Here is a 27,082-nt window from a genome sequence, read left to right as displayed (position 1 = left end):
GACGCTCTGTAGACGGATCATCCATCACTGTATGTATCTGGTATGTATGGACGCTCTGTAGACGGATCATCCATCACTGTATGTATCTGGTATGTATGGACGCTCTGTAGACAGATTATACATCACTATATGTATGTGGCACCTATGGACGCTCTGTAGACGGATCATCCATCACTGTATGTATCTGGTGTGTATGGACGCTCTGTAGACGGATTATACATCACTGTATGTATGTGGCACCTATGGACGCTCTGTGGACGGATCACCCATCACTGTATGTATCCGGCACATGTCGCCGGAGCAGCACGTTGCACTTTCCTGTCAGTTCACGGCGTCCTCCTTTCTCTACATTACACATCAGACATCTCTGAGGTAAAAAGTCTGACAAAATGGCCGCCGCGCGCGCAAAACCTGACAGAGCAGCAGCGAGGGAGGAGCTATGGAGTCACCTGAGAGCAAACGCGTCGTCATGGAGACCAGTTTGAGCTTATACACTTCCGGCGGTTTCTATGACAACTAAGTACCGCTATCTCGGGTTTCCGGTGTTGAGTGTTGCTACAGCGGAGAGGTGAGTGATGCCCGTCCTGCGGCTCCGGTGTGCGGGCTCCTCTGACACACCGCCATATAGTGCTGAATAATACATGAATATTGCTGCCTCCATATAGGAGTGTGTGATGTGAGTGCACACTTCAGGCATGAGTGCTCGGAGGGGCACTACAACCAATGTGTGATCGGGGGGAGTCACTACAACAGTTTGGGGGGGACCACTGTGAACCATGTTTGATCAGTGGAGCACCACGACCCATGTTTGATCTGGGGATCACTATATCCTACGATGGGGGGGGGCTGCAACTCATTCTTGGTGGGGTGGCCACTATGACCCATGTTTGATCAGGGGGGCACTACAACCTAGGCTTGATCTGGGTTGTCACTACGACCAATGTTTGATCGGGGAGGGGAGATCACTGCGACCTATATTTGATCAGGGTGGTCCCTACCATCCATATTTGATCAGGGTGGTCCCTACCATCCATATTTGATCAGGGTGGTCACTATGACCCATATTTGATCAGGGTGGTCACTACGATCCATATTTGATCAGGGTGGTCACTACGATCCATATTTGATCAGGGTGGTCACTACGATCCATATTTGATCAGGGTGGTCACTACGATCCATATTTGATCAGGGTGGTCACTACGATCCATATTTGATCAGGGTGGTCACTACGATCCATATTTGATCAGGGTGGTCACTATGACCCATATTTGATCAGGATGGTCACTACGATCCATATTTGATCAGGGTGGTCACTATGACCCATATTTGATCAGGGTGGTCACTATGACCCATATTTGATCAGGATGGTCACTACGATCCATATTTGATCAGGATGGTCACTACGATCCATATTTGATCAGGGTGGTCACTATGACCCATATTTGATCAGGGTGGTCACTATGACCCATATTTGATCAGGGTGGTCACTATGACCCATATTTGATCAGGGTGGTCACTATGATCCATATTTGATCAGGGTGGTCACTACGATCCATATTTGATCAGGGTGGTCACTACGATCCATATTTGATCAGGTTGGTCACTACGATCCATATTTGATCAGGGTGGTCACTGCGATCCATATTTGATCAGGGTGGTCACTACGATCCATATTTGATCAGGGTGGTCACTATGATCCATATTTGATCAGGGTGGTCACTATGATCCATATTTGATCAGGGTGGTCACTACGATCCATATTTGATCAGGGTGGTCACTACGATCCATATTTGATCAGGGTGGTCACTACGATCCATATTTGATCAGGGTGGTCACTACGATCCATATTTGATCAGGGTGGTCACTACGATCCATATTTGATCAGGGTGGTCACTGCGATCCATATTTGATCAGGGTGGTCACTACGATCCATATTTGATCAGGGTGGTCACTATGACCCATATTTGATCAGGGTGGTCACTATGACCCATATTTGATCAGGGTGGTCACTACGATCCATATTTGATCAGGGTGGTCACTACCATCCATATTTGATCAGGGTGGTCACTACCATCCATATTTGATCAGGGTGGTCACTACCATCCATATTTGATCAGGGTGGTTATTACCATCCATATTTGATCAGGGTGGTCACTACCATCCATATTTGATCAGGGTGGTCACTACCATCCATATTTGATCAGGGTGGTCCCTACGATCCATATTTGATCAGGGTGGTCACTACGATCCATATTTGATCAGGGTGGTCACTACGACCCATATATGATCAGGGTGGTCACTACGACCCATATTTGATCAGGGTGGTCACTACGACCCATATTTGATCAGGGTGGTCACTACGACCCATATTTGATCAGGGTGGTCACTACGACCCATATTTGATCAGGGTGGTCACTACGACCCATATTTAATCAGGGTGGTCACTACGACCCATATTTGATCAGGGTGGTCACTACGATCCATATTTGATCAGGGTGGTCACTATGACCCATATTTGATCAGGGTGGTCACTACGACCCATATTTGATCAGGGTGGTCACTATGACCCATATTTGATCAGGGTGGTCACTATGACCCATATTTGATCAGGGTGGTTACTACGACCCATATTTGATCAGGGTGGTTACTACGATCCATGTTTGATTGACGGTGGGGCTGCATCTTGAGGACTCCAGCTCGAAGCGCTGATGTTGTCGGCCAGCGTGGCAGCCTATGGTGGTGGTACCTGCATGTACTGCAGTAATATCAGCGCTAATCCCCTGGACATGACATGCTGTGGACATGCCGCCGATGAACAGCTAAAATGTGCATTTATAAAAGTGTGATAATCTGGACCCTGGGGCCACAAATATCAGAGAGTTATGACAAACTAAATGTTTTACACTTTTTGAGGAGATGTCGGATGTAGAAGATGATGTTCTGGATGAGGAGCAGGACGGAGGAGAAGCCCTAGTAGAGGAAAATGAAGAAGAAGCAGAAGAGGGGGAAGATGAAAAAGAAGAGATGGAGGAAAAAGAAGGAGAAGAAGAAGAGCCTGAAAAGGAAGAGGTGAGGAGGAAGTATATTCTACACGACTACGGGACGGCAGATGACGATGCCACCGGCCGGTCCAATGATCTCTATGGGAAAGTGCTCCTTGTAGTTAACTTTTTACCATATTTCAGCCGCCTCCTCATGTGCCACTGACTAAAGAGATGATGGAAGAAGGATTGTCCCTACTGTGCAAAACGGGGAATGGCCTGGCCCACGCCTACGTCAAACTAGAGGTGAAAGACAAGTAAGTCCAATATTCTGTGTGCACGGCGGTGACTTATCAGTATCTACTGGAGAACCAAACCTACTGCAGTTACAAAATAGTGATCGCAGCTCTGGAGTATGTAACTCAGCATTAGGACAGGATCGGTGATGTAATGCATGTACACAGTGACTGTACCAGCAGAATAGTGAGTGCAGCTCTGGAGAATAATACAGGATGTATCTCATGATCAGTACAGGAGCAGTAATGTAATGTATGTACACAGTGACCATACCAGCAGAATAATGAGTGCAGCTCTGGAGTATAATACAGGAGGTAACTCAGGATCAGTAATGTAATATATGTACACAGTGACTGCACCAACAGAATAGTGAGTGCAGCTCTGGAGTATAATACAGGGTGTAACTCAGGATAAGTAATGTAATGTATGTAGACAGTAACCGTACCAGCAGAATAGTGAGTGCAGCTCTGGAGTATAGTTCAGGATGTAACTCAGGGTCAGTACAGGATCAGTAATGTAATGTGTATTCACAGTGACTCCACCAGCAGAATAGTGAGTGCAGCTCTGGAGTATAATACAGGAGGTAACTCAGGATCAGTAATGTAATGTATGTACACAGTGACTGCATCAGCAGAATAGTGAGTGCAGCTCTGGAGTATAATACAGCATGTAATTCAGGAGCAGTACAGGATCAGTAATGTAATGTATGTACACAGTGACTCCACCAGCCGAATAGTGAGTGCAGCTCTGGAGTATAATACAGTATGTAATTCAGGAGCAGTACAGGATCAGTAATGTAATGTATGTACACAGTGACTCCACCAGCCGAATAGTGAGTGCAGCTCTGGAGTATAATAAAGAATGTAACTCAGGAGCAGTACAGGATCAGTAATGTAATGTATGTACACAGTGACTCCACCAGAAGAATAGTGAGTGCAGCTCTGGAGTATAATACAGGAGGTAACTCAGGATCAGAAATGTAATGTATGTACACAGTGACTGCACTAGCAAAATAGTGAGAGCAGCTCTGGAGTATACAATATCTGTAATATATACTCACCTTTTTGTGTAGAGTTGCTCTAGCTGTTTGCTGGAGAATATGTCCCCCCGGTGGCCGGGTGACCTGTAGTATGTATCATGCATTGTGTAGTGTACCTGTTGTGCGTCTCTTGCAGGGAGATCACAGACATCTCTATTCTGGAGTCTTTCATACATCTGCGTTATGTGGATTTATCTCAGAATTCCCTTAGAGATGTGTCTCCGCTCCGGTTCCTCACCCATCTGCTGTCTCTGCGTGTGGACCACAACCAGCTGGTCAGTGTGGATGGACTGGGGGAGCTTCCTTACCTACAACAAGCAAGTCTGGCCCAGAACCGTATTCAGGACCTTCAAGGAATCGCACACCCGAGTCTGGAGTCCCTCAATCTGATCGGTTGGTGCTGATGCTCATATTCTCAGGGGCCTCTGTGGCTCCAGGTATTAGCTGCCTTATATTGAAGGCTTCTCTTATGGATAGGGCATTAATACCAAGTCCTTCATTGTCACAGAGGCTTCCCAAAAACAGCCGATGAGTCCAGATGTTATCTGTAATGCCTGTCCGTACTTCATGTTCTGTGTATCCTCTCTCTGGCCGGTAGGTAACGAGCTCCGCTCCTTGGAAAGTCTGGACTCCTCCAGTCTGTATAGTTTGCACACTTTGGAGCTACGAGGGAATAAACTGCAGGGCACAGCCGGACTCCACCTGCCCAACCTGCGGGAGCTTTACCTGGTGAGTGCCAAGTATTACTGCCGCAGAAGTCAGTAGGTTGTGCCTGCTGTGTTATTACCCGTTGATTATGTCTTATTCACACTTCTAGTTGACCATGACTTTTGCACCATTAGGCCCAGAATACCCTGAAGACATTGGAAGGACTAGAGCAGCTGGTACATCTCACCAGCCTCCACCTGAGGGATAACCAGCTGGAGACTCTGGATGGCTTCTCGGAGAATATGCGGGCCTTACAATATCTCAACCTCAGGTTTGTATCTCCTGTAGATGTCTTCTGCCGGTCTTGGTGAGTCTGTCCATCACCTGACTGACTGCAATACTCCTGTGCAGAGGTAACCTCATACCCAGACTTCAGGAGGTGGAGAAGCTCAAGGTGCTGCCCATGCTGCGGGCGCTGGTTTTGAGGGAGAACCCGTGCGAGGAGGAAGATGGCTACCGCCTGGAGACTCTGATCGCCCTGCCTCACCTGGAGAGACTCGATAAAGACTTTTTTGAGGAGGAAGAAAGGACAGAGGCCACAGAGACGCAGAGATCGAGAGCGGAGGACGGGGTGAGTCCAGAGAATCGGGAAATGAGGCTGCAGCGTTCTGTTAGGTGGAGGGGTACGGAGATGGTTACACCTCGGTCTTCTCTTTTTTCAGATTGTTGAGTCGTAAAATATTCCCAAAGTTTGCCAAAGAAAAATGTCCTGGGATGACCGCATGGGGTAACATTCCTGGACTTTAACATTGGTGGCCTCATAATAAACCATCAATATCTGATCGCTGAGGGAGCGGCTGATTGAAGGAGCCACGCTCTGGTATATGGTACATGGGCAGGTTTAGGGGAGGGTGTCGAGCGTAGTTTTGGAAATTGTCTCTTTCAATACTGTTTTTCATTATGGGGGGGTCTATATTCTGACAGTTTCAGATGAAAACACTATTAGGCTATGTGCACACGCTGCGTTTTTTTGACGCTGCGTTTTTATATGTTTTTGGCCGCTAAAAACGGCAAAAAAACGCATGCGTTTTTACCGCGTTTTGGTGCGTTTTTGGTTGCCTTTTGCTGCATTTTTGATTTTTGCGTTTCTCTGCGTTTTTCCAATGCATTGCATGGGGGGAAAACGCAGAAAAACGTAGGAAAGAATTGACATGTCCATTTTTTATTTTTCAGCTCAAAAACGCAGCTTAAAAAAAAAGTTGTGTGCGGACAGCAAAAATGAAAACTCATAGACTTTGCTGGGGAAGCAAAGTCATGCAGTTTTGAGGCCAAAAACGCCACGAAAAACGCACTGTGTGCACATACCCTTAAGGGTACTTTGCACACTGCGACATTGTTAGCGATGCAGAGCGCGATAGTGCCCGCCCCCGTTGCACATGCGATATCTTGTGTTAGCTGCCGTAGCGAACATTATCGCTACGGCAGCGTCACACGCACTTACCTGCCCTGCGACATCGCTCTGGCCGGTGACCCGCCTCCTTCCTAAGGGGGTGGGTCATGCGGCGTCACAGTGACGTCACACTGCAGGCGGCCAATAGAAGCGGAGGGGCGGAGATGAGCGGGACGTAAATATCCCGCCCACCTCCTTCCTTCTGCATAGTCGGAGGCAGATAAGGAGATGTTCCTCGCTCCTGCGGCTTCATACACAGCGATGTGTGCTGCCGCAGGAACGAGGAACAGCATCGTATCTCCTATTGGTGCGACATTATGGAAATGTCCGACACTACACAGATCACCGATTTATGACGCTTTTGCGATCGGCGCTTCTAGGCTTTACACGTTGCGACATAGTTACTGGCGCCGGATGTGCGTCACTTTCGATTTGACCCCGACCATATCGCAGTAGCGATGTCGCAACGTGCATAGTACCCCTAAGTGTCAGAAGGTTGGTTGTGCCTTGCTGACTTATTTTTCAGATTGCGGACGGGTGGGGTGGGCTGTCCTGCAATATTATTGACCACCCCGCCATTATACTCTGCAAGTGCCGTAAGTAGGGAGCAAATGTTGGCGTCCGCTGCCCTCTATATATTGCAGGATTCTCCGTAAGAGAGGCCGTCCTGTAATGATCTGTACGCCCATCAGGAGGACTTTAGTGTTCAGGGTTTTTTTTCCAGTAAATCCTGTTTTTATCTTTTGATGTCTCTGTCTTTTTTTTATTGCTGCATAATCTATATATTTATCTTTGGTTCTTTGTACCAGATCCTGTGACAATGATGAGGACTCTCCTATACCGCCAATGTCTGTCTATACAGCTGATATATACTAACACCGCAGGCTTTATAGCTGGATGTGATTCTCAACCTATTCAGGGAACAAACACCCTCTAACCACGATTTCCTGATCCCCCCCAAACTAGCACCAACACCCGGCGCCCGTCCTCAGCAATGCAATTTTATGTTATCCGTCTCCAGCACCTACAGGTGAATGTCGCCACCTGCTGACTGACAAGACATAGTGCAAGTCTTCCATGTGTATCATAGGTAGAGAACTAGGCATGAACAGCCACTTATTATATTGTGAGGGGTAACTCGTGTCCCACAGCATCTACCAAGGTCTGTAATGAGTATTTCACTATACATAGCAGGGAAAAAAAACATAATTAATCCAGTTTCTAAACCCTTTTCCGGCTACGTAATGAAAGATATAATTCTTCCACAATTGGTGGCAGGAGAATGTCAAACAATAGAGCTAATGATCAATACTCCGATCATTGTCACGTATGTTATGATCTTGTCACCATGGATGATCACAAAAATCCCATCAGCAGAAAAACCACAAGATTAGTTGGAACCTGAGCTGACCGCAATCTCCTATCTGTCAGACCACTCTAGAAGTAGCCGTGGAGCATTCCTAAACACACCTAGATGCCACATCACAGCCGGAGGAACTTACTACACCTCACAGATAGAAATGAGGAAACCTATCTTGCCTCAGAGTAGTCCCCAAAGGAATAGCAAGCCCCCAACATATAAAGCCAACTGTGATGTAAAAAGACATAATACACAGGAAATCTAGATTAGCCAAGGCGAGGCCCGACTTCCTAGATAGGACAGGACAGATAAGTGATTGTGGTCAGTGCAAAACCCTGCGGAAAAATACCAATCTCCTGATAAGAAAAATACTGAGACCACACGGACTCTTCCCCACTATATCAGGTACTCTTGTAAATAATGGGAGAAAAAAATACCAAAAAACCCACAAGAAATACAAAAGATCAAATAGATCAGGGAGAATCTCCCTTTTCTTGCAGTGAAACCTGCAGAGGGAGAACCCCCATGCTCATCAAAACAGAAAGACAATTCCTCTCCTGCAAGAAAACAGATTTTAAGCGAAATTAAATGAAATATAAACATCCTTAGGTGTGGATCAGGCAATTAAGCAAATTACTTGCAACTTATCTGGAACGGGACAGGCACAGGATAAATGGAAGGACAAACTCCAAGCCAATACAAAGACAGAGGAAAAACATCTATAACCTACCCCAGCCAGCAGACACTGCTCTGCTATATAACCCAGGCTGATCTGCAATTGGGCTTCCCAAACTCCCAATTACCTCCCACACCTGTTGAGTCACAGTCAGCTTTACCCCCAGTCCTGACCACCAGAGGGAGCTCCAAACCATCACCCCCTCGGATGACATTCACAACACACATAATATATATTTATTCACTTATATAGCGCTATTAATTCCACAGCGCTTTACATACATTGGCAGCACTGTCCCCATTGGGGCTCACAATCTAAATTCCCTATCAATCAGTATGTTTCTTGGAGTGTGGGAGGAAACCGGAGACCCCGGAGGAAACCCACGCAAACACGGGGAGAACATACAAACTCCTTGCAGATGTTGTACTTAGTGGGACTAGAACCCAGGACCCCAGCGCTGCAAGACTGCAGTGCTAACCACTGAGCCACCAGAAGACTGCAGTGCTAACCACTGAGCCACCGTGCCGCCCTTGCCGACATACTTCTGATCACCAAGGTGTAAGAAAAGAGTGATGAAGAGAAGGGTATGGATGGTATCTACCAGCAGGCATTGCTGAAGACTGTCTACACTGCCTGAAGTTTCGGGGATTACACCTCTTCCCCCCCCGCATCCCTCTCGCAGCTTCTTTTTTTTTGAGAAATGTGGACAATACCTTAGTAGTTCAGTGGAGGATGCTATATACTGCTATATACTCCTGGCCTTTGGTAGGGCCATTATAAATATACACCTTTTTTTAATATATCAATAGATATCAATAGATCAAGCAAATCTATTAAGCTTTGCAATATATCTTATCACTTTTTTATCCACTTGTGAGCCTCTTCTCTCACCTGCCCCCTACAATCAACAATCACTTAAAAAAAAATAAATAACTGCTTATATCAGGACAAGATGAACTGAGGGATCAGATTACAGCTTCTATTAAAGAATAGAGAGAGAAGGTGCTTGTGTTTAATAGTAAGTTTTTCACCATGGAGCTGGATTCACAGTACTCTGCTCAGTACTTTTGTATATTGTCCTCTGTGCTGCTGATTTCTAGTAAGTGTTTTATCTCAACTGAAACTAAATTCACAGTTATTCTGCTAAGTACTGCTGTATTCTATCCTCCATGATGTTGCTTTTTGTTATTGTTTATCCCACCCCAGTGTTGGATTCACAGCTCCACTGCTCAGTACAACTGCATACTGTCCTCCATGCTGCTGCTGATGTCTCTGAACATTTGTTACATAGAGACATGAGAGCTGGAATCCCTCATGTCGGTGTGTGCTGAGTATGGGAGACATCAGAGCAGCTGCTCTCCCTCCCCCAGCTCAGAGACAACTGAAAACCAGAGATAGAACCTGCAAGTGGGAAAACTGGTGAAAAATGGTGGGAACTTTGGCCTTTGATAAGTCATCTGACGACAGGTCCACTTTAATGAATGTCTATAAATGCTCGATTGGAAATACCTTATTTGAAATAATGTCTCATGAAACCCTGTGCCCAATGCTTGACTCTTCTACAGCGTTATCTACTGTATATAATGTTATCTATATCTATACACAGACATAGGGAGAGATCGGCCTGACTACGGAAGCTGCAAGGCTGCAATAACAAAGCCAGACTCTGCTCTAGTAGTTCTAGTTCTTAACCGGGTTTGCACACACTGCAGCAGGGATTTTGGCCCACTCCTCCATAGAGATCTTTCAGGTCACTCCTCCATACAGATCTCCCGATCTTTCAGGTTTTGAGGCTGTTGCTGGGTAACATTGAGTTTCAGCTCCTCCAAAGATTTTCTATTAGGTTCAGGTCTGGAGACTGGCTATGCCACTCCAGGATCTTGAAATGCTTCTTATGGAGCCGCTCCTTAGATGCCCTGGCTGTGTGTTTTGGGTCATTGTCATGCTGCAAAACACAGCTACGACCCATCTTCAATACTCTTACTGAGGGAAGGAGTTTGTTGGCCAAAATCTTGTGATACATGATCCTATCCATCCTCCCTTCAATAAGGTGCAGTCATCCTGTCCCCTTTGCAGAAAATTCCTACAAAAGTATGATGTTTCTAGCCCCATGCTTCACAGTTGGGACTGTGTTCTTGGGGTTGTGCTCATCCTACTTCTTCCTCCAAACATGGCGAGTGGAGTTCATACCAAAAAGTCCTATTTTGGTCTCATCTGACCACATGACCTTCTCCCATGCCTCCTGTGGATCATCCAGATGGTCATTGGTGAACTTCAAACAGGCCTGGACATGTGCTGGTGTGAGGAGGAGGAGGACCTTGCGTGCCCTGCAGGATTTTAATCCATGACCGTGTATTGTGTTACTAACTGTAATCTTTGAGACTGTGGTCCCAGCTTTCTTCAGGGCATTGACCAGGTCCTCCTGTGTAGTTCTGGGCTGATTCCTGACCTTTCTCAGAATCATCCTTGCACCACGAGGTGAGATCTTGTATCGAGCCCCAGATAGACAGCTATATTGACAGCCATCCTGTGTTTCTTCCATCTTCTAATAATTGTGCCAACAGTTGTTGCCTTCTCACCAAGCTGCTTGCCTATTGTCCTGTAGCCCATCCCAGCCTTGTGCAGGTCTATAAATTTGTCCCTGGCTTCCTTAGACAGGAACTCTTTGGTCATGCCCATGGTGGAGAAGTTGGAGTGTGATTGATTGTGTGGACAGGTTTCCACACAATAAAACTAACGAGGTCACACAGGTGCAATTAATACAGGTAATGAGTGCAGAGGAGGAGAAAAAATAACTGGTCTGTGAGAGCCAAAAGCTGGTTGGTCGCTGATCAAATAATTTGCATTTCAGTGCATGAAATACTTAAAAACTATACAATGTGATTTTCTGGATTTTTATTTATTTTCTGTCACAATTGAAGTTACCTACGATAAAAAATTACAGATCGCTCCATTCTGTGTAGGTGGCTCAATCGGCAGAGGATATATATACAGTGTGTCCACCCATATCCTGTCCACCGCCTTTAACTTGAGAACGGCGGCAGCTATAGGCATAGAAGTGGTGTCTAGGTCTAGTAAAGTATCAATGCGCTACGCAATGAAACCACCTATAGCGCCATCTGGTGGAAAACAACGGAGTTAGCATTTTTATCTCAAAAACGGAACGAGATAAAGAAAAAAAGTGAATTACAAAGTTGTAGGGCATCATCAATTCAACACGAATCGACACCTTGCATACAGAAATGCTATGATTAGAACGTGTAACACTCACAAGGCTGCGGACGTGAAGCGATACCTCATGGAGACCTTCCTACAAGTCATTGGGTATGGTGGCTGTGTGCAGTGGCCTCCACGCTCACCTGAGCTGACCCCATTGGACTTCTTTCTGTGAGGTGACATCAAACAGCAGGTGTATGTGACCCCTCCACCAACATTGCAGGACCTACGACGACGTATCACAGATGCTTGTGCAACCGTGTCACCTACCATATTGCACAACGTGCAGCAAGATACAGTATGCTGTGCAGAGTCCAGATGTGCATTGCAGCAAGATACAGTATGCTGTGCAGAGGCCAGATGTGCATTGCAGCTGACGGGGGACACTATGAGCATCAAAGTTAAATGAGCGCCATATGCGTGACCAGCATTCAGTGTTTTGGGGGGGTCATGGGTTTCATATCATAGCATTTCTGTATGCAAGGTGTCGATTCGTATTGAATTGATGATGCCCTACAACTTTGTAATTCACTTTTCTTCTCTATCTCGTTCTGTTTTCAAGATAAAAATACTAACTCCATTGTTTTCCACCAGGTGGCGCTATAGGTGGTTTCATTGCGTAGCGCATGGATACTTTACTATACCTACAGTCTTGGCCAAAAGTTTTGAGAATGACACCAAAATGCTATTTTCACATGATCTGTTGCCCTCTGGTTTTTATTTGTGTTTGTCTGATGTTTACATCACATACAGAAATATAATTGCAATCATATTATGAGACCAGAAGGTTCTATTGACATTAGAATGAGTTAATGCAGCAAGTGAATACTTGTAGTGTTGACCCTTCTTCTTCAGGACCTCTGCAAGTCTCCCTGGCATGCTGTCAATCACCTTCTGGAGCAAATCCTGACTGATCGCTGTCCATTCTTGCATAAGCAATGCTTGCATTTTGCCAGAATTTGTTGGTTTTTGTTTGTCCACCCGTCTCTTGATGATTGCCCACAAGTTCTCAATGGGATTAAGATCTGGGGAGTTTCCAGGCCATGGACCCAAAATCTCTATGTTTTGTTCCATGAGCCATTTAGTGATCACCTTTGCTTTATGGCAAGGTGCTCCATCATGCTGGAAAAGGCATTGTTGGGGCCAAACTGCTCTTGGACAGTTGGGAGAAGTTGCTCTTGGAGGACATTCTGGTGCCATTCTTTATTCATGGCTGTGTTTTTAGGCAAGACTGTGAGTGGTGCGATTCCCTTGGCTGAGAAGCAACCACACACATGAATGGTTTCCGGATGCTTAACAGTTGGCATGAGACAAGACTGGTGCTAGCGCTCACCTCTTCTTCTCCTAATAAGCTGTTTTCCAGATGTCCCAAACAATCGAAAAGGGGATTCATCTGAGAAAATGACTTTACCCCAGTCCTCAGCGTCCACTCCCTGTACCTTTTGCAGAATATCAGTCGGTCCCTGATGTTTTTTCTGGAGAGAAGTGGCTTCTTTGCTGCCCTCCTTGAAACCAGGCCTTGCTCAAGCAGTCTCCGCCTCACAGTGCGTGCAGAAGCACTCACACCAGCCTGCTGCCATTGCTGAGCTAGCTCGCCACTGCTGGTTGTCCCATCCCGCAGCTGAAACAGTTTTAAGATACGGTCCTGGTGTTTGCTGGTCCTTCTTGGGCGCCCTGGAGCCTTTTTGGCAACAATGGAAGCGCTCTCCTTGAAGTTCTTGATGATGCGATAGATTGGTGACTGAGGTGCAATCTTTGTAGCTGTGATACTCTTCCCTGTTAGGCTATTTTTGTGCAGAGCAATGATGGCTGCACGTGTTTCTTTAGAGATAACCATGGTTAACTGAAGAGAAACAATGATACCAAGCACCAGCCTCCTTTTAAAGTGTCCAGTGGTGTCATTCTTACTTAATCATGACTGATTGATCGCCAGCCCTGTCCTCATCAACACCCACACCTGTGTAAATGGAACAATCACTAAAACAATGTTAGCTGCTCCTTTTAAGGCAGGAATGCAATGATGTTGAAATGTGTTTTGTGGGTTGAAGTTAATTTTCTTAGCCAATATTGACTTTGCAAGTAATTGCTGTTAAGCTGATCACTCTTTATGAAATTCTGGAGTATATGCAAATTGCCATTAGAAAACTTAAGCAGTAGACGTTGTAAAAATTTAATATTTGTAGCATTCTCAAAACTTTTGGCCATGACTGTAGACACCACTTCTATGCCTATAGCTGCTGCCGTTCTCAAGTAAATGGCGGTGGACAGGATATGGGTGGACACACTGTATATATTGCATATAAAATGAAATTCTAGCATTAATATCCCCCTCCCCCCCCCCGAGAAAAAAAGTGTCATCCCGCCACAAGCCGTCGCACAGCTCCATCGATGGAAACATTAAAAGAAAGTTACGAATCTCAGAAAATGGTAACACAAACCAAACTTTTTTTTTTTTCTTTTCACAAATGTCTCAATTATCTTATGTAATTTATTTTTTTTTAAAAAAAAAAAAAAAAAAAAAAGTTTGGTATCACCGGACTGGCCTGGTGAATCGTGCTGATATCTTTATTTTTACCGCACAAAAAAGGTCATAAAACCCAAACCGAAAAAAAAAAAGGTCAGAGTTGCATTTCTTTCACCGCACTTGGAGTTTTTTTTCCCCCTTATCTCAGTACATTAAATGGTAAAATGAATGATGTTATTCTACAAGTTACAAGTCGCCCCTCAAATAAAAAAAAATAAGGACGGCAAAAAAAAAAATTATGTGTCTGGTAAGAAGCGGTTATCGCTCATTGGATCTTTTTTTTTTTTTTTTTCTGAACTCTAAAATTGTTTTCGTGGGGCTTGGACCACCGACACGGCCGCTGAATCGGGGTCCTGCAAATCATTTTGCTTAACTCCTAATGTTAGTGAATTATGTAATTCCATAATGGTGTTTAATCCCCGGAATGTTCCCATTCACTGACTGCAAGCAGAGGTCTTGAGCCTGGTAAGAATCTGAAAGATCAGTTGGGTAAAATCTTCAGCACCGGCCCTTTAATAGTGTCAGAGCTTGTGCCCCCCGGTGTAACATGATTACAGATGTGAATGTTTTTGGTCCACGACATAATAAAGGCCTAAAGATGAGAGTAAAATAGAGAGGAGTGGATAATGCAGAGGAATAAGCGGCTGACATTTATATCTGGTATTACTGTAACGGGGGAGGGGTGCACACGGGATACAGAATCTCTCTGATCCATTTTCTGGAGGCTCCACGTGCCGCACTGTGCAGACGTCGGCAGGAGGAGGGGGCAGAGCGACTGCCAGGGGCCTAGTCAGGGTGACACTATATAAATGGACTGACACAGTGCTCAGATATATATACATCACAGGAGCAGTGTCTGCCTATGGGGGAGGTACGGGGAGTGGGCTGACGGAGGAGCACGGGGGGCTCGCTGCCCCTTACTTAATCTTATACATTCATTTTCACTATATATACAGTACGCTCCTGAAGGCCCGGTTATGGGGAAACTGGCTGTGACCCCCTGCCCTAAAGCATAGGAGAACCCGAAGCCCCGAGCTTCCCTGTATGTAAGCATTGTGTATCCTGTATGTATCCTATATGTATTATATGCCCTATATGTGCTATACTCCAAATACAGATGTCCTGAGCTCATCTGTATGGGATAGCATTGACAGCCATAGCCCTTATCCCCATAACATTCAAAATCATATTTAGTGCCCCGCAACATGGTAAACCAGCCAGTGCCCCGTAATATTCAGTCATAGTCAGTGCCCCCGTAACATTCTCAGTCACAGTCAGTTCCAGTCATAGTCAGTGTCCCATAACATTGCCGGTTATAGATAGTGCCTACATAATATTGCCAGCTATAGTCAATCGGTGCTTCATAACATTGTAGGCTATAGTGTCCCGATAACAGTACCACAGCCATTGTCCCCATTACATTGCCGGTCATATTGTCACATAATTTTACCATAGACATTGCCCCCATAATATTGCCCGTTATAGATAGTGCCTACATAATATTGCCCGTTATAGATAGTGCCTACATAATATTGCCAGTTATAGATAATGCCTACATAATATTGCCAGCTATAGTCAATCGGTGCTTCATAACATTGTAGGCTATAGTGTCCCGATAACAGTACCATAGCCATTGTCCCCATTACATTGCCGGTCATATTGTCACATAATTTTACCATAGACATTGCCACCATAATATTGCTCATTATAGATAGTGCCTACATAATATTGCCAGTTATAGATAATGCCTACATAATATTGCCAGCTATAGTCATGCTTCATAACATTGCAGGCCATAGTGTCCCAATAACATTACCGTAGTCATTGTCCCATAACATTGCCGGTTATAGATAGTCCCCACATAATATTGCCAGCTATAGACAGTCAGTGCTTCATAACATTGTAGGCCATAGTGTCCCGATAACATTACTAGAGCCATTGTCCCCATAATATTGCCGGTCATAGTGCCACATAATATTACCATAGACATTGCTCCCATAATATTGCCGGTTATAGATAGTGCCTGCATAATATTGCCATCTATAGACAGTCAGTGCTGCATAACATTGCAAAACAGTGTCCCAATAACATTACCATAGCCATTGTCCACATAATACACATGGCAGGCCATAGTGTCCCCATAACATTGCTGGGTATATATAGTGCCCACATAATATTGCCAGCTACAGTCAGTCAGTGCTTCATAACATTGCAAGACATAGTCATTGTCCTCATAACATTGCCAGTTATAGATAGTCCCTACATAATATTGACAGCTATAGTCATGCTTCATAACATTGTAGGCTATAGTGTCCCGATAACATTACCATAGCCATTGTCCCCATAATATTGCCGGTCATAGTTTCACATAATATTACCATAGACATTGCTCCCATAACATTGCAAGACATAGTCATTGTCCTCATAACATTGCCGGTTATAGATAATGCCTACATAATATTGCCAGCTATAGTCATGCTTCATAACATTGCAGGACATAGTGTCCCAATAATATTACCAAAGTCATTATCCCAATAACATTGCCGGTTATAGATAGTTCCAACATAATATTGCCAACTATAGAGAGTCCGTGCTTCATAACATTGTAGGCCATAGTGTTCTGATAACATTTACATAGTCTTTGTCCCCATAACATTGCCAGTTATAGATAGTCCCTACATAATATTGACAGCTACAGTCAATGCTTCATAACATTGTAGGCTATAGTGTCCCGATAACATTACCATAGCCATTGTCCCCATAATATTGCCGGTCATAGTTTCACATAATATTACCATAGACATTGCTCCCATAACATTGCCGGTTATAGATAGTGCCTGCATAATATTGACAGCTACAGTCAGTGCTTCATAACATTGTAGGCCATAGTGTCCCGATAACATTACTATAGCCATTGTCCCCATAATATTGCCGGTCATAGTTTCACATAATATTACCATAGACATTGCCCCCATAATATTGTCGGTTATAGATAGTGCCTGCATAATATTGCCAACTATAGACAGTCAGTGCTGCATAACATTGCAGACCATAGTGTCCCAATAACAGTACCATAGCCTTTGTCCCCATAACATTGCCGTTCCTAGTGTCACATAATATTGCTGGATGTATGTATTTCCCTCATTACATTGCCAGTCACGCTTAGTATCCCCTGTGAATATAGCTTGTACTGGTTAGACTGTTTAGGCTTGGTGAGAATATCATTTCTATATTGCTGACACATCTCACCTCACTCTTCCATTGTGAGAAAGGGTCAGGGAATAAAATTTACCTATTTAAAGGACTTTTCCAGTTTTGAAAAACCAATCTTTCTCGGCTTCAGGTAGTTTAAAAACTCCCCTTCCTCAGGTCCAGAGTTGAGCCTGTGATGCTGCTCCCAATGTCTGTTATTGTCTGCAGCACTTATTGTCACCTTGATAGCGCTGCAGCCAATCACTGAGCGCATCAGCACAAGTCACTGAGCCAACTGATTGTGTGCAGCGCTGTCAACGTGATGTCAGCACTAAGTACAAAAACAGACACCGGAGAAGCGGTGGAGACTCGTAGTTGGACCTGGGGAGGGTGAGTACAGTACAACTTGTTTTTTTTTTTTATGACAAACTGCAGTGGTAAATCTCTTTAGGATCAGTTGGGGGTCTGATCTCTACAATAAAGGCAATGTAGCTCCAGTGTACTGTTCCTGCACAGCAACACTCCCAGTCGTCTGCCTGTGCAGGGAACTGCAACTCTCCCTAATAACTGGTATTGACCTGACTGCAGTTACCTGCACAGTTGGATGGCCGGTAACTCTGCAAGGAACACTTAGGGATACTTTGCACGCTGCGACATCGCTAGGCGATTGTAGCGATGCTGAGCGCGATAGTCCCCGCCCCCGTCGCAGATGCGATATCTTGTGATAGCTGCCATAGCGAACATTATCGCTACGCCAGCTTCACACGCACTTACCTGCCCTGCGACGTCGCTCTGGCCGGCGATCCGCCTCCTTCCTAAGGGGGCGGGTCGTGCGGCGTCACAGCGACGTCACACGGCAGGCGGCCAATAGAAGCGGAGGGGCGGAGATGAGCGGGACATAAACACCCCGCCCACCTCCTTCCTTCCACATTGCCGGTGGAGGCAGGTAAGGAGACGTTCCTCGCTCCTGCGGCTTCATACACAGCGATGTGTGCTGCCGCAGGAGCGAGGAACAACATCGTACCTGTCGCTGCACCGGCATTATGGAAATGACCGACACTGCACAGATCACCGATTTTTGACTGTTTCACGCTCGTTCATCTTCTCTTCTAGGCTTTACACGTTGCGACGTCGTTACCGGCGCCGGATGTGCGTCACTGTCGATTTGACCCCGACGATATCGCAGTAGCGCTGTCGCAACGTGCAAAGTACCCCTTAGAAGGGGACAAAGCACTAAACTGGAGTTACAGCCATAGTTACATAGTTGAAAGAAAAGATACATGTCAATCAAGTTCAATCGAGGTAACGTAAAGGATAAAGGGAAGGGGTATAGGTAAATCCATAATGCAAGACCCGTCTGCCCTAAAAGACCAGGTTAGTTAGACTTGCTAGCTGCTTTTTAGTCTATACAAATACACCCAGTTCCTTCTATTCAAGTGACTCTCCTAGTTTTACTCCCCCTTAGAACATATGATGTTCTCAGGTTATTACACCCAAAACCTTCTCTATAATTGACTCTGCTATCTTTACTCCCCCTAGAACACATGTTGCCCTAATTTTATTACACCCAGATCTTTCTCGGCTCTCCATTTTAATCCCCCTCTAGAACTTATGGTGCTTCCAGGTTATTACACCCATATCCTTCTCTACAATCGACTACTATTTTTACTACCCCTACAACATATGATGCCCTTAGTTTATTTCACTCAGATTTTTTTCGACTCACTTAGTTTTACTCCCCCTATAACATATGCTGCTTTCAGGTTATTATACTCAGATCTTTCTTTACAAGTGACTCTCCTAGTTTTACTCCCCCCTAAAACATAAGACGCTCTGACGTTATTATACTCAGATCCTTCTCTACAAATCACTCTCCTAGTTTTACTCTCTTTAGAACATTTAAAGGCCTATTGTCTATTACTACTCTTGTATATAGTCCCTTACAAGCCCCTCGAATATTTTTCCCACAATGGATGTTTAAGTTTACCCGGGAAAGACTTGGAGCTCTTTTTGTTAATGGGCACCACGTTACTCGGCACAGTACGAAACACTAGAGTCTCTAAAGCTTATGTACAAGGACTCAGCAATAACATGGCTGAGTTCAGTAAGAAACCGTGGATGCAGACCATGGCCCAAAGCCTTTTATTCTACAGGTCATTGGGGAAATTGTCTGCACCAAGAGGAACCCAGGGCCAATGGCACCTGATCTGAGAATTTCATCCTGGTATCTAAAGCAGCCAGGGCATTGATGTGCAATCCTCCAAGAATATGTCCACCCAGGCCATGACTGTCTCACCGTCAAAATGACCAGACCAGATGATGTAGCATGCAGCATAACTGTAAGGATGTGATTGTAGGACAGCGAGGGAGAGGGGCTCCTATACTGTCCTTCACACTAGGGGACCCTAGGCTATTCCTAACCTCCCGATTACCCTTGATAGTAGAGATGCTGGAGTCCTGTGCCTTACTATTCTCCTGACTATACATGAGCGGACTCATTGAAGTTCGATTCGGCGGGTTCATCTGGACTTTAGATAAGGTTCAGTTTGGGACCCGGACTTTACCTGAATCCGAATTGAAGTCACTAATTGGGCAGTTTGGGTCTCCACCTACATACAGCCAGCCATAAACAGACCACTTCCAGTGGCATGTGAGCGGGGTTTTTCCAATATTTTTTTTGCTGCACACTACATCTGATCATGCTGTTATTACCCCCGAGTCAATGCGAGCCATTCAAGCACTGCAAGTGGCTTGCACTGGGTTGAGCACCAAGTGTACCCGAGGAAATTGATGGTTGCTTGAGTGTTGTTTATATATAAAGCACCCCTAAACTCCGAAGTTGCACTCTATTTTTTTTTTTTTGTAAAGTCTGTGTTTGGTACAAACACCAAACCTCGGGTTCACTCATCTCTACTCCTAACCAGAACTTACCTGTACCCCCCACCCAAGGAAGGAAGAGGCAGGAGTGTGATGGCAACACAGATAAAGATGGACAGGGAAAAAAAACAAAATCTGACACACTGCAAACTCACAGGAACAAACAGTAAGAAAGTAAGGAGAAAAGCAAGAGAAGTAAGGCAGCAACAAAAGGACAACTGTTAACACCACCAGCACTCACAGCAATGACGTACTAGTAAGTGTGGATCACAAGAGCTCACCAGACCAGTATGGAGAAGCTATAGCTGGCATTAAAGGAAGTGTCCAGCCAGCATACATAGGAGGGAAGCAAATGTGACTGGCTTCCCCACAACATGTGATCAAAGGAGATTAACAAGCAGCCCAGCAGAGATTAGTTTTTGCTAACCTGCCTATGAACTACAAGTTTGTGGGTCGACACCCGAGTCTGCCTGTGCTGATCACAGACATCAGAGAAGTCAGCAGGCACAATGCCAGAATCTGTAGTGTCCACAGATGTTTGTAAAAACCTTTTGGTGACAATAACTTTCACCTGCAGAATTGTAAAGGCAGCTCTGGAGTATGTTATTATAATAATATTATAATATTTATTCATTTATATAGCGCTGTTAATTCCACAGTGTTTTACATACATTGGCAACACTGTCCCCATTGGGGCTCACAATCTAAATTCCCTATCAGTATGTTTTTGGAGTGTGGGAGGAAACTGGAGGAAACCCACGCAAACATGGGGAGAACATACAAACTCCTTACAGATGTTGTCCTTCGTGGGACTAGAACCCAGGACCCCAGCGCTGCAAGGCTGCAGTGCTAACCACTGAGCCACCATAAGACTGCAGTGCTAACCACTGAGCCACCGTGCTGCCCTATTACTATTAGTATGTATTTATAGAGCACCATTGATTCCATGGTGCTGTACATGAGAAGGGGTTACATACAGAATACATATACAAGTTACAGTAGACAGACTGGTATAGAGGGAAGAGGACCCTACATTCTATAGGATACAAAAATATTATGCATTCGCAAATAGTAACACTACTACTGTGAATGGAGTGCTGTGTTAGGCTACGTGCCCACGCTGCGGAAAATGCGCGGATTTTGCCGCGGATTTCTTGCGGAAAAGCCGCGGATTTCCCGAAAATCTGCAGCTCAGGCACTTCCCAGCCATTTCTATGGCATTTTGGAAATGCTGTGCCCACGCTGTGGATTTTTACGCAGCGGATTTCGTGCGGATTTTGATCCGGAAAAATCTGCAACATGTCAATTATTGTTGCGGATTTTCATCCGGATTTTTGGCTTCAAAATTGTGAAAAAGAAAAAAAAAATCCGCACCAAAATCCGCATCAAATCCGCGGCAATTCCGCACCTTTGAAAAGGTGCGGATTTTGCGGGAAAGCTGCGGATTTTGATGCAGAAAAATCCGCAGCTACATTCTCCCGTGGATACATAGCCTTAAACCAGAGCTGCTCCTCTACATTCTAAGGCTATGTGTCCACGGTAGAATGTTGCTGCGGATTTTTCTGCATGAAAATCCGCGACTTTCCCGGCAAATCCGCACCTTTTCAAAGGTGCGGATTTGCAGCGGATTTACCGCGGAATTGCTGCGGATTTTGGTGCGGATTCTTTTTTTTTTTCCCCAATTCTGAAGCCAAAATCCGGATCAAAATCCGCAACAATAATTGACATGTTGCAGATTTTTCCGGATCAAAATCCGCGGCAAATCCGCAGCGGAAAAATCCACAGCGTGGGCACAGCATTTCCAAAATGCCATAGAAATGGCTGGGAAGTGCCGCTGCTGCAGATTTTTGGGAAATCCGCGGCTTTTCCGCGAGAAATCCGCGGCAAAATCCGCGCATTTTCCGCAGCGTGGACACATAGCCTAAGAGATCAGAACCCCACTAATCATAAACTTTATAAAATGGGAATACCCCTTTAATCTACAATTACGTAAATGAGGCCATAGCTGTGTCTGGAGGGGGAGCAGACATCGCAGGGGTTTCAGTGGCCTCCCTGACACATGGGAGGCCCTTTCAGGTACAGCTTGTGCATGGGCCCTAACACTTGACAGCCCCCCGGTTTACCTGTACAGACTCTTGCATGATATATGCATTTAATAACGTGCTACATTTGTTATTGTCTTCTTTACTGCTCTATTCTATATCCTGTTGTGTATAAATATGTGACTCTTCAGATTTTGTGTTATATTGAGCCTGAAGAAGAGACCTGAGTAGTCTCGAAAGCTGCTATTATTACCATCTTTTCAGTTAGCCATTAAAAGGCATCAACCACTGAGGACTAATAAAATTTAAATAATTTTTTTACATGTTTTACAACATTTAAGCAACGCAATTGCTAAAAGTATTTGCAGGGTTAGTCGTACACAAATGCAATTTTAGTAAAAACCCGAGAACGAGGCCTTGCACCCTGCACAACACGGCGCGCATACATCCAATGTAATACCTAGCACGCACACAGTTACTTTCTCGTCCTGCAGATAAATCCCCCCCCCCTTTTGTGTCAGAAATTACAGGAAGAGCAGGGGGAGAGAAAAGCGAGGAGGGGGCGAGAAAGAGAGAGACAGCTAGTGGGAGAACGAAAACATTCCTGTCTCTCCTCCCTCCTACATATGAAGGAGACATGAGACATCTCAGGCCCCTAAAAAGCCAACTTTGCACCCTTCACCCTCATCTCTATCATCCCCCTCCACCCTCCAGTTTTGCTCCTTGCTGCTGTTTTCTGAGACCTCAAGGAAGAGAGTAACAGAGAGAGGGAGGGTTAGACAGACAGGGAGACGCAGAGAAAGAGAGGGAGGTAACGAGGCAGGGGGAGTAACCAGCAGCAGGAGGGGGGAAAGGAGGGAGCAGTTTAGGAGGGGGGGAGGAGAAGGTAAAAAAAAAAAAAAAATCGTCTTTTGTGGGATTTTCACTGCACAACGGATTAAAAAAAAAAAAAAGCAAAAAAGGCTAAAAAAAAAAGCTTTTTTTTTATTCTTTCTGCCGTGTGGCTGGTTTCTTGCGCACCCACTTTTTTTTCCTTTTTGGCCTCAGCCAGTATCGCAGGCACAGAAACCTCGGGCACAATGATTCGCTGGGGCTCCCACTCCGATGTCCCGCTCGGCCCTGGATGATTGCGAACGAAGGGATCCGAGAAGCTGGATATTTAAAGGCGAGAGAGAGGGACATACATGAGGATTCACAGCCTCCTGCGCCCCCCAATCCTTTTGTTAGGTGGGTGCCATTCTGGATCTTTCCAGATATTCGCGAGCCGAGGTTGAGATGGAGGTGTTAGGAGATTTACACATGATTGATTGCTCTCTGTGAGAGAAACAAAATTATTTGGATTTACACACGCACACACACACACGCACGTATCCATGTAGGCATCCAAAGCCGAGGAGGGGACGGACGCAGGCGACACGCTACATGACACACATATGAAGCCATCCATCGTAGAGGTGGACGGGAAGAGACATTGAACACACACACAGACAAAAATACACACACACCCCTCTCCGGTGGGATCCCCTCCATGTACACACCCCCGGCACCAACATACACAACTGCGCAGTACACATGGAGGAGTAACGTGTGCACCCCTGTGCTCAACAGCTTGCAGTCTACATGGAGAGAACACGGGAGAGGCCTACCAAGGGGAGCAGGTATTGCTACATTTTTGGAATACTGCTGAAGGGTTCTTGCTTTTAAATGCGTACTGTTTCTTTAAGACGTGCTAAGCTATTCCACCATGTTGTGTGTTTCACTATATATATAGCTATAGATATATATACAGGATTAGAATCGTGTACGACTATGTAATGAAATGTCAGATCGTCGATGTACCCTATGCACTGCCTTCACGATTGTATTGCTGGATGTGGAATCTCATGCAAATAATTGAAAGGGTTAATATATATATCACTTCTTTTTTTATATCTACTGGTTAACACGGTACAAAGATATATTTTACTTCTTTGGAGGTCAACTAAGCTTTGTACAGTTGGGACTAAATGTCATGTTGGAATATAAAAATATCGAGAATATATATATAATATATATATTTATATATATATTTATATATATATTTATATATATATATATATATATATATATATATATATAAATATATATATATATATATATATATATATATATATATTAAAAAAAATTCCCAGTTAATATTCAAGTCCTTGCGTTGTCCTCTTCTGCTCAGCTCTCCATCACTTTCTGGGAAAGCTGAGTGACGATCAATATGGCGGCCGTCACATACCCTACAGAGAGGGCCACCCAGCTTTCCTGTACTCCTGAATGGCACATCTACTCCTAAATCTCCAGCTATATAGGCAGATTTGTCAGATTGATTATCGCCCAGCTCTCCCAAAATTGTAGGCAGTACAGATATTTCTATTATGTTATGGTAGATACTGTACACTTTTTTGTTGTTGTCTGACACTCATGATTCTTTACGTATAGAATACATACTTATTCATGTATATCGCTACCCTTTTTCTTAACCAATCATCACCCCAAAAATGAAGGATTTCTCTGATATTGAAAAATTAGATATCCTCCAATATTGGGTAATCGACTACGACCTCACTTTAGGAAGAGGAGGGGCTCTCATCACCTTTGGGCCCTCATTTGCTCATATGCGGGATGACATTAGTCAGGTGATGTCTAATTTGGATTCCACCCTACAGATACCATTTTTTTTGCCCTCGTGTATGTGCCAGGGGTGTATTTACGGTGACAGAGGTGGTTGTAGTTGCGCTCGGGCCTTGAAGCCTTGTGGGGCCCAAAAGTCCTCTTTGGGCCATATGAGAAGACTAATAATATTGAAACCTGTGATAATTGGGGACCCCGTTGGAGATATTGCATTGGGATCCTGAGGTTTAGGTTATAGCAAAATAGCAAAAATGTGACTGGTGGGGGAAAATAAACCCCAAATTGTGGTAGCCTCTTTTACTGATGTCGTTGGGGGCCTATCAAAACCTCCAGTTACTAAGACCTTGGAATATAGGGGGCCCCATTTTTCATTCTCAGTAGATGTTCTCACTGCCCAATGTCCAATTTTCCAGCAAGAGTGAGGTAGAGGTCTTCCTTCTTATAAAGACTTTTGGGGGGGAACAACAGCTAGGCCCACCCATCCTCAAAGTTCAAACGTGGATAATAGCTTATATATGGTAGGTGTTACATGCTATTTGTAGGCCCAGATGCAACACTGGTCTCCTTACATGGGGCACGTAATCGACTACGACCTCACTTTAGGAAGAGGAGGGGCTCTCATCACCTTTGGGCCCTCATTTGTTCATATGCGGGATGACATTAGTCAGGTGATGTCTAATTTGGATTCCACCCTACAGATACCATTTTTTTTTGCCCTCGTGTATGTGCCAGGGGTGTAATTACGGTGGAAGAGGTGGTTGTAGTTGCGCTCGGGCCTTAGCCTAGTGGGGCCCAAAAGTCCTCTTTGGGCCATATGAGAAGACTAATAATATTGAAACCTGTGATAAATGGGGACCCCGTTGGAGATATTGCATTGGGATCCTGAGCTTTAGGTTATAGCAAAATAGCAAAAATGTGACTGGTGGGGGAAAATAAACCCCAAATTGTGGTAACCTCTTTTACTGATGTCGTTGGGGGGCTATCAAAACTTCCAGTTACTAAGACCTTGGAATATAGGGGGCCCCATTTTTCATTCTCAGTAGATGTTTTCACTGCCCAATGTCCAATTTTCCAGCAAGAGTGAGGTAGAGGTCTTCCTTCTTATAAAGACTTTTGGGGGGTACAACAGCTAGGCCCACCCATCCTCAAAGTTCAAACGTGGATAATAGCTTATATAGGTGTTACATGCTATTTGTAGGCCCAGATGCAACACTGGTCTCCTTACATGGGGCACGGGGATTTAGATTCCATGACCCTGATGCAACCCCAATTCCTTATAGTTACACCCCTCATTGCGTTCCCCTTCATTAAAGAGTTTCCACACATTCATTAAAAATGAGGAACTGGAGCCCACATTCTCGAAACGAGTGGGGACACCAGCAAATAATCACATGAGTAAAATTCAGTATTAAGCTGCAGTCTCACTCACTTTGCTTTGCATGCTGGGAGAGGGGAGAGGGAGAAGAACAGGGGAATATTATGTCTACTTTTTTGTGTATTTTGTTCTTTTCTATACTTCTTTGACATATACATATTTGTAATGTGAAACTATGATCAAATTAGATGTCTTCCCACTTCTGCTCCTCTTCTCTGCTTTCACAGCATGTGATGCTCTGGTCCAGTCAGATGTCTCCCCACTTCTGTTCCTCTTCTCTGCTCTCACAGTATGTGATGCTCTGGTCCAGTCAGATGTCTCCCCACTTCTGCTCCTCTTCTCTGCTCTCACAGTATGTGATGTTCTGGTCCAGTCAGATGTCTCCCCACTTCTGTTCCTCTTCTCTGCTCTCACAGTATGTGATGTTCTGGTCCAGTCAGATGTCTCCCCACTTCTGCTCCTCTTCTCTGCTCTCACAGTATGTGATGTTCTGGTCCAGTCAGATGTCTCCCCACTTCTGTTCCTCTTCTCTGCTCTCACAGTATGTGATGTTCTGGTCCAGTCAGATGTCTCCCCACTTCTGTTCCTCTTCTCTGCTCTCACAGTATGTGACGTTCTGGTCCAGTCAGATGTCTCCCCACTTCTGTTCCTCTTCTCTGCTCTCACAGTATGTGATGTTCTGGTCCAGTCAGATGTCTCCCCACTTCTGTTCCTCTTCTCTGCTCTCACAGTATGTGATGTTCT

General features: G+C 44.8%; 2 protein-coding genes across 5 annotated transcripts in view; both read left to right on the top strand.

Annotated features, from left to right (window-relative positions):
* The first annotated feature begins 487 nt into the window (after window positions 1-487).
* Window positions 488-7,111, top strand: LRRC23 (leucine rich repeat containing 23). The gene is made up of 8 exons (XM_075348292.1): window positions 488-568; window positions 2,917-3,069; window positions 3,186-3,298; window positions 4,454-4,710; window positions 4,916-5,046; window positions 5,160-5,296; window positions 5,377-5,596; window positions 5,688-7,111. Exons 2-8 carry the CDS (start codon window positions 2,917-2,919, stop codon window positions 5,700-5,702), a joined length of 1,026 nt encoding a protein of 341 aa, XP_075204407.1. The 5' UTR covers window positions 488-568; the 3' UTR covers window positions 5,703-7,111.
* Window positions 7,112-23,207: 16,096 nt separating this feature from the next.
* Window positions 23,208-27,082, top strand: part of ATN1 (atrophin 1) — a 67,305-nt gene continuing 63,430 nt past the window's right edge. For 3 of the 4 annotated variants that reach the window (XM_075348289.1, XM_075348290.1, XM_075348287.1), the window contains exon 1: window positions 23,208-23,529. The gene's annotated coding sequence lies outside the window, so the exon portion shown is untranslated. Of the gene's footprint in view, window positions 23,530-23,645; window positions 23,961-27,082 lie in introns of those variants that run through there. The other variant, XM_075348288.1, reaches the window with a different exon arrangement.

The sequence above is a fragment of the Anomaloglossus baeobatrachus genome, chromosome 5, assembly GCF_048569485.1.
Source record: "Anomaloglossus baeobatrachus isolate aAnoBae1 chromosome 5, aAnoBae1.hap1, whole genome shotgun sequence".
Taxonomy (NCBI): Eukaryota; Metazoa; Chordata; class Amphibia; order Anura; family Aromobatidae; genus Anomaloglossus; species Anomaloglossus baeobatrachus.
The sequence above is the reverse complement of the archived record's forward strand: the minus strand, read 5'-3'. Positions and strand labels throughout refer to the sequence as shown.

Bases quoted from the DNA above. Each gene is read 5' to 3' on its own strand.
- LRRC23 (XM_075348292.1), top strand. From the start codon at position 2,917: ATGTCGGATGTAGAAGATGATGTTCTGGATGAGGAGCAGGACGGAGGA. The intron at 3,299-4,453 runs GTAAGTCCAATA...CGTCTCTTGCAG, and splicing joins AAACTAGAGGTGAAAGACAA to GGAGATCACAGACATCTCTA. The intron at 4,711-4,915 runs GTTGGTGCTGAT...TCTGGCCGGTAG, and splicing joins GGAGTCCCTCAATCTGATCG to GTAACGAGCTCCGCTCCTTG.